At 55.0% G+C, this 8,312-nt stretch overlaps 1 protein-coding gene across 1 annotated transcript in view; it reads left to right on the top strand.

The window, feature by feature from the left end:
- Positions 1-4,717, top strand: part of egfl7 (EGF-like-domain, multiple 7) — a 304,651-nt gene extending 299,934 nt beyond the window's left edge. Inside the window, exon 9 of the mRNA XM_041180609.1 lies at positions 4,476-4,717. Coding sequence (XP_041036543.1) covers positions 4,476-4,498 — 23 coding nt within the window. The 3' untranslated portion in view covers positions 4,499-4,717. The remainder of the gene's footprint in view (positions 1-4,475) is intronic.
- Positions 4,718-8,312: the final 3,595 nt, after the last annotated feature.

Here is an 8,312-nt window from a genome sequence, read left to right as displayed (position 1 = left end):
TTCCCATTCCCAGTCCCTGCTGGCCTCAGCTCCCATTCCCAGATTCTGCTGGTCACAGCCTCCCATTCCCAGTCTCTGCTGGTCCCACCCTCCCATTCCCTGTCCCTGCTGGTCCCAGCCTCCCATTCCCAGTCCCTGCTGGTCTCATCCTCCCATTCCCAGTCCCTGCAGCCCCCAGCCTCCCATTCCCATCTCGACTGGTCCCAGCCTCCCATTCCCAGTCTCTGCTGGTCCCAGCCTCCCATTCCCAGTCTCTGCTGGTCCCAGCCTCCCATTCCCAGTCTCTGCTGGTCCCAGCCTCCCATTCCCAGTCCCTGCTGGTCCCAGCCTCCCATTCCCAGTCTCTGCTGGTCTCAGCCTCCCATTCCCAGTCCCTGCTGGACCCAGCCTCCCATTCCCAGTCCCTGCTGATCCCAGCCTCCCATTCCCAGTCTTTGCTGGTCCCAGCCTCCCATTCCCAGTCTCTGCTGGTCCCAGACTCCCATTCCCAGTCTCTGCTGGTCCCAGTCTCCCATTCCCAGTCCCTGCTGGTCCCAGCCTCCCATTCCCAGTCTCTGCTGGTCCCAGCCTCCCATTCCCAGTCTCTGCTGGTCCCAACTCCCATTCCCAGTCCCTGCTGGTCTCAGCCTCCCATTCCCAGTCTTTGCTGGTCCCAGTCTCCCATTTCCAGTCCCTGCTGGTCCCAGCTCCCATTCCCGGTCTCTGCTGGTCCCAGCCTGCCATTGCCAGTCCTTGCAGGTCCCAGCTTCCCATTCACAGTCCCTGCTGGTCCCAGCCTCCAATTCCCAGTCTCTACTGGTCTCAGCCTCCCATTCCCAGGCTTTGCTGGTCTCAGCCTCCCATTCCCAGTCTCTGCTGGTCCCAGTATCCCATTTCCAGTCCCTGCTGGTCCCAGTCTCCCATTCCCATTCTCTACTGGTCCCAATCTCTCATTTCCAGTCTCAGCTGGTCCCAGCCTCCCATTCCCAGTCTCTGCTGGTCCCAGCCTCCCATTCCCAGTCTCAGCTGGTCCCAGCCTCCCATTCCCAGTCTCTGCTGGTCCCAGTCTCCCATTTCCAGTCGCTGCTGGTCCCAGCCTCCCATTCCCAGTCCTTGCTGGTCCCAGTCTCCCATTTCCAGTCCCTGCTGGTCCCAGCTCCCATTCCCGGTCTCTGCTGGTCCCAGCCTGCCATTGCCAGTCCTTGCAGGTCCCAGCTTCCCATTCACAGTCCCTGCTGGTCCCAGCCTCCAATTCCCAGTCTCTGCTGGTCCCAGTCTCCCATTTCCAGTCGCTGCTGGTCTCAGCCTCCCATTCCCAGTCTTTGCTGGTCCCAGTCTCCCATTTCCAGTCCCTGCTGGTCCCAGCCTCCCATTCCCAGTCTCTGCTGGTCGCAGCCTCCCATTCCCGGTCTCTGCTGGTCCCAACTCCCATTCCCAGTCCCTGCTGGTCCCAGCTCCCATTCCCGGTCTCTGCTGGTCCCAGCCTGCCATTGCCAGTCCTTGCAGGTCCCAGCTTCCCATTCACAGTCCCTGCTGGTCCCAGCCTCCAATTCCCAGTCTCTGCTGGTCTCAGCCTCCCATTCCCAGGCTTTGCTGGTCCCAGCCTCCCATTCCCAGTCTCTGCTGTTCCCAACTCCCATTCCTATTCTCTGCTGGTCCCAGCTCCCATTGCCAGTCCCTGCTGGCCCCAGCCTCCCATTCCCAGTCTCTGCTGGCCCCAGCCTCCCATTCCCAGTCTCTGCTGGCCCCAGCCTCACATTCCCAGTCCCTGCTGGTCCCAGCCTCCCATTCCCAGTCCCTGCTGGTCCCAGCCTCACATTCCCAGTCTTTGCTGGTCCCAGCCTCCCATTCCGAGTCCCTATTGGTTCCAGCCTCACATTCCCAGTCCCTGCTGGTCCCAGCCTCACATTCCCAGTCCCTGCTGGTCCCAGCCTCCCATTCCCAGTCTCTGCTGGTCCCAGCTCCCATTCCCAGTCTCTGCTGGTCCCAGTCTCCCATTTCCGGTCCCTGCTGGTCCCAGCCTCCCATTCCCTGACTCTGCTGGTCCCAGTCTCCTATTCCCAGTCTCTGCTGGTCTCAGCTCCCATTTCCAGTCTCTGCTGGTCCCAGTCTCCTATTCCCAGTCTCTGCTGGTCTCAGCTCCCATTCCCAGTCTCTGCTGGTCCCAGTCTCCCATTTCCAGTCCCTGCTGGTCCCAGTCTCCCATTCCCAGTCCCTGCTGGTCCCAACTCCCATTCCCAGACCCTGCTGGTCTTAGCCTCCCATTCCCAGTCCCTGCTGGTCCCAGCCTCCTATTCCCAGTCTCTGCTGCTCCCAGCCTCCCATTCCCAGTCCCTGCCTGTCCCAGCCTCCCATTCCCAGTCCCTGCTGATCCCAACTCCCATTCCCAGTCTCTGCTGGTCCCAGCCTCCCATTCCCAGTCCCTGCTGGTCCCAGCCTCCCATTCCCAGTCCCTGCTGGTCCCAGCCTCCCATTCCCAGTCTTTGCTGGTCCCAGCTCCCATTCCCGGTCTCGGCTGGTCCCAGCTTCCCATTCACAGTCCCTGATGGTCTCAGCTCCCATTTCCAGTCTCTGCTGGTCCCAGCCTCCCATTCCCAGTCTCTGCTGGTCCCAGCCTCCCATTTCCAGTCCCTGCTGGTCCCATCCTCCCATTCCCAGTCTCTGCTGGTCCCAGCCTCCCATTTCCAGTCCCTGCTGGTCCCAGCCTCCCATTCCCAGTCTCTGCTGGTCCCAGCCTCCCATTCCCAGTCCCTGCTGGTCCCAGCCTCCCATTCCCAGTCTTTGCTGGTCCCAGTCTCCCATTTCCAGTCCCTGCTGGTCCCAGCTCCCATTCCCAGTCTTTGCTGGTCCCAGTCTCCCATTCCCAGTCTTTGCTGGTCCCAGCCTCCCATTCCCAGTCTCTGCTGGTCCCAGCCTCCCATTCCCAGTCTCTGCTGGTCCCCAGTCTTGGATTGGTTTTAGGAAATTCCAGTTGGGTTTCATTGCCTTTTGTGGGGGTGGATTATCAAGGAGACCAGCGCCCGCATGGAGGGTAGTGCCTCCTGCTGGATGTTGTTGGTATGGACGCACTTAATTCCAGGCGTGATGCATTCAATGTTGAATGACCCAACCCTGCTCCCCCACACAGACCCCAAGCATTGGGCTGAAAGGACACACGGTGACACATGAAGGGAGCAGACAGAGAGAGACAGGCAGAGACAGAGAGAGAGAGAGAGAGAGAGGGAGAGAGAGACAGAGAGAGAGAGGGATAGACAGAGACAGAGACAGAAAGAGAGAGAGAGGCAGAGAGACTGAGAGAGGCAGACTGAGAGACAGAGACAGAGAGAGAGAGAGAGACAGACAGACAGAGAGAGAGAGGGAGAGACGGAGAGAGAGAGAGAGAGCGAGACAGAGAGAGACAGAGACAGAGGGAGAGACAGAGACAGAGAGACAGAGAGGGACAGGGAGAGAGGGACAGAGATTGAGAGAGACAGAGACAGAGAGAGAGACAGAGACAGAGAGACAGAGAGGGACAGGGAGAGAGGGACAGAGACTGAGAGAGACAGAGAGAGAGAGAGGAAGAGAGACAGAGAGAGAGACTGAGAGAGACAGAGAGAGAGAGACAGAGAGAGACAGGGAGAGAGGGAGAGAGACTGAGAGAGAGAGACAGAGACAGAGACAGACAGAGACAGAGAGACAGAGAGGGACAGGGAGAGAGGGACAGAGACTGAGAGAGACAGAGAGAGAGAGGGATAGACAGAGACTGAGACAGACAGAGAGAGAGAGAGGAAGAGAGACAGAGAGAGAGACTGAGAGAGACAGAGAGAGAGAGACAGAGAGGGACAGGGAGAGAGGGACAGAGACTGAGAGAGACAGAGAGAGAGAGGGATAGACAGAGACTGAGACAGACAGAGAGAGAGACTGAGAGAGACAGAGAGAGAGACTGAGAGAGACAGAGAGAGAGAGACAGAGAGAGAGACAGAGAGAGAGATAGAGAGTGGGAAATGCTCCCACTCTGGCGTGGGTTGAGTATTCACTCTGGACACACTCAGTAACTGGTTTGGTAGCCGGTTTTGCTGAGGAGGGTGTCTGTCTATAGTTCCTACCATGTTTAAATCAGGAGTGTGAAACCATTCAGGCCCCGGTAACAGCTGGGCTGCAGTTTGAGAAGGCGATTAACCCCGCGGTGAATCCTGCACGTTCCCGGTGGGGTGTGTTTAAGAACAGGGACTCGGTACAGTTTGGTTATTACAGCTGTGGCCGTGGTGTGGACCCGAAGCTGCTTAAGCAGACGGGTGAAGCTCGCTGTGTGCTGGGTGTAATTTGGAACCGGAACGCAGCTATTTTATTGCACCGGGTGAGGAAGGTTCTGGCAAAGGACGATTCCCGTGTGCCAGAATTAACACTCAGTCCTTAACGCACCGAACTCATTGATACTGCCGCGAGAAACAGTCAACGGAGAAATGAGAACTCGGAATTTCACTCAGACACACTAACTCTCTGCTCTTCTCCAGCAGGTTCCTGCAAGGATAGAAACTAGAGTCTCCACCCTGGTTGCTGCGTCCGTTCCCCACTCTACAAAGTCCGGGAGGGTCTCGACTTGTGTCAGGGGCTGTGCCGATGTGGACCGCTCCCCTCACTCGCACCCACCGCCCCCTCAAACAATGGTGCTTTGTAACTGCCCTCTGGCACCTCCCACACAGCCCGGGGTCCAATGAAGCAGGTGTAACAACCTCACCCAACTCTGGGCTGCTCGAAACCCAGGGAAACATCCATTGTAAATTTTCTCTTTATGTATTTTTCTAATTTATACCTGCAGGATGCGAAAATAAATTCATCGTCTTTCAGAGAGTGGATTTCCCTCAATCACTTTGCTTTCATCAGGAAGAGTTGACGAGAATGTCACCGAATCAGGGAGCTTGCAGCATTGAAGGAGGCTATTCGGCCCATCCTATCAGCGCTAGCCCTCAGCTGCTCCCACCTCCCCTGCCTTCCCGCCAAAACCCTGTATGTTTCCTCGACAGATAGAAGGCCAAATCCAACTTAAAGCCCGGATAAGACGTCTCCCCCACACTCTCAGACAGAACATTCCAGACCCTAACCACTCGATTGACCCTGTCTCCACCACACTCTCAGACAGTGCATTCCAGATCCTAACCACTCGATTGACCCTGTCTCCCCCACACTCTCAGGCAGTGCATTCCAGATCCTAACCATTCGATTGACCCTGTCTCCACCACACTCTCAGACAGTGCATTCCAGTTCCTAACCACTCAATTGACCCTGTCTCCACCACACTCTCAGGCAGTGCATTCCAGATCCTAACCATTCGATTGACCCTGTCTCCCCCACACTCTCAGACAGGGCATTCCAGATCCTAACCACTCGATTGACCCTGTCTCCACCACACTCTCAGACAGTGCATTCCAGATCCTAACCACTCGATTGACCCTGTCTCCACCACACTCTCAGACAGGGCATTCCATGTCCCAACCACTCGTCGTGTGAAAGTTCCTCCTCACGTCTCCATTGCTTCTTTAGTCAATCACATTAAATCTTTGTCCTCTGGTTCTCGATCCTTCCACCAATGGGAACAGTTTCTCTCTATCTCCCCTGCCCAGACCCCTCATGATTTTGAAAACCTCTATCAAATCTCCTCTCAACCTTCTCTTCTCCAAGGAAAACAGTCCCAACTTCTCCAATCTCTCCTCATAACTGAAGTTCCTCATCCCTGGAACCATTCCCGTGAATCTTTTCTGCACTGGAAAGATGGGAGAAGAGGTGTGCGGACTGACTGGGCTGTTGGAATCTATCTGCGCTTTGCTTCAATTTATTCATTCATCAGATGTGGGTGTCACTGGCAAGACCAGCGTTTATTGTCCATCCCTAACTGCCCTTGAACTGAGTCACTTGCTCGGCCATTTCAGGGGGCAGTTAAGAATCAGCCACATTGCTGTGGGTCTGGAGTCACATGTAGGCCAGAGTGGGTAAGGAGGGCAGATTTCCACCCCTAAAGGACATTAGTGACCCAGATGGGTTTTTACAACAATCGATGATAGTTTCTTGGCTAACCAAGATAATCCCATGAACAGATTAACTTGCACTTAACCTTGTTTTAATGAGCAACAGGTCGGCCTGAAGAGATGGGCTTTAAGGCAGAGGTGGACAGGCTCTTTACTATCGAGGGACTGAAAGGTTATCGGGGGTGGGGTGGGTGCAAATATGGAGTTGGGGCCACAACCAGATCAGCCATGATCGTATCAAATGGCGGAGCAAGTTTGAGGGGTTGAGTGTCCTCCTCCTGCTCCTCACATGAAAGTTTGTTTCTGTGTTGTCCTTGGTCAATGCCCACACTGACTGGGGAGGCAGTGAGCGCTGTTCAGGGGCCTGACTCTCAGCCACTTCCTCCCCCTCCTCCCCCTCAGGGACAGGCAGCTGGCTCTGTTGTTCAGCTGGCCATGTGAGATAAGCCGGCAGCCTTTGTGAAAAGGAATCTGTCGCAGAGGAAGTGGCTCCAGAATCCCAGCCAAGGGTGGCGAGAGAGAGAGAGAGAGAGAGGGAGAGAGAGAGAGGCCCATAGTCTTGTCACAATGGTGGGATTGACCTCTGCCAGTGGGCTTGAGTTCCTGTTGACAGGCACCACACAGCTGCAAACAGTTGGAACCAGGCCAGTGACGATATATTGTACCAGCTGCTGACCACGAAACAACACCTTTCCCAATTCCCTGGCTTCTTACCCGCTCTGGCAGTGTTGGCACTGACGTTAGCTCTTCACTGACACCACGACACTCAGCACAGGGAAAGGTCTCTGTGGGAATGCTCTTTCGATGTTAGAATGGGACCAATGATCACAAAGTAAGGCTAACCTGTGTCCTGTGCTGGCCTGGAGCCCAGTAACAAAGTGCACACAATAGACAAGGCTAGTCAAATCAATAACTGGTTTACCATTGGCATTATGCAGCCATTTCCCATCATTCTCTTCACCCACCTCACTCATTGGCGTAAGAATTAGGAACAGGCCATTCAGCCCCTCAAGCCTGCTCTGCTGTTCAGGGCTGACCATCTACCTCAATTCCACCTCCACACACTCACCCTGTACCCCTGCGTATCTGCAAATCTACCGATCTCTGCCTGGAATGTGTTCCCAGACCGACCCTCCACAGCTGTCCAGGACACACAGTTCAACACTCACCATCCTCTGGGTGAAGAAGTTTCTCCTCGTCTCAGTTCGAAATGATCGGCCTCTTTAGATTCTCCGCCCAGCAGAACCAATCTCTCAGCATCCACCCCATCAAAGCGCTTCAGAATTCAGTGTACATTTCAATAAACAGACCATGTCCAAATGCAGCAAGACCTGGACAATATCCAGGCTTGAGCTGACAAGTGGCAAATAACATTCGCACCACACAAGTGTCAGGCAATGACCATCTCCAACAAGAGAGAATCCAACCATCACCCTTTGACATTGAATGGCATCACCATCACTGAATCCCCCACTATCAACATCCTGGGGGTTACCATTAACCAGAAACTGAACTGGGACCAGCCATATAAATACTGTGGCTACAAGAGCAGGTCAGAGGCTGGGAATCCTGCAATGAGTAACTCACCTCCGGACTCCCCAAAGCCTGTCCACCATCTACAAGGCACAAGTCAGGAGTGAGATGGAATACTCCCCACTTGCCTGGATGAGTGCAGCTCCCACAACACTCAAGAAGCTCAACACCGTCCAGGACAAAGCAGCCCCGCTTGATTGGCACCCCATCCACAAACATTCACTCCCTCCACCACCGACACACAGTAACAGCAGTGTGTGTACCATCTACAAGATGCACTGCAGGAACTCACCAAGGCTCCTTCGACAGCACCTTCCAAACCCATGACTGCTACCATCTAGAAGGACAAGGGCAGCAGACACATGGGAACACCACCACCTGGAAGTTCCCCTTCAAGTCACTCACCGTCCTGACTTGGAAATATATCACCATTCCTTCACTGTCGCTGGGTCCAAATCCTGGAACTCCCTCCCTAACAGCACTGTGGGTGGACCTACACCACATGGACAAAATCCTGGAACTCCCTCCCTAACAGCGCTGTGGGTGTACCTACACCACACGGACAAAATCCTGGGAGCACCTCCCTAACAGCGGGGTGGGTGTACCTACACCACACGGACAAAATCCTGGAACTCCCTCCCTAACAGCACTGTGGCTGTACCTACACCACACGGACAAAATCCTGGAACTCATTCCCTAACAGCACTGTGGGTGTACCTACACCACACGGACAAAATCCTGGAACTCCCTCCCTAACAGCACCGTGGGTGTACCTACACCACACGGACAAAATCCTGG

The sequence above is a fragment of the Carcharodon carcharias genome (assembly GCF_017639515.1).
Source record: "Carcharodon carcharias isolate sCarCar2 chromosome 19 unlocalized genomic scaffold, sCarCar2.pri SUPER_19_unloc_5, whole genome shotgun sequence".
Taxonomy (NCBI): domain Eukaryota; kingdom Metazoa; phylum Chordata; class Chondrichthyes; order Lamniformes; family Lamnidae; genus Carcharodon; species Carcharodon carcharias.
This window is presented reverse-complemented; position numbering and strand designations above follow the sequence as displayed.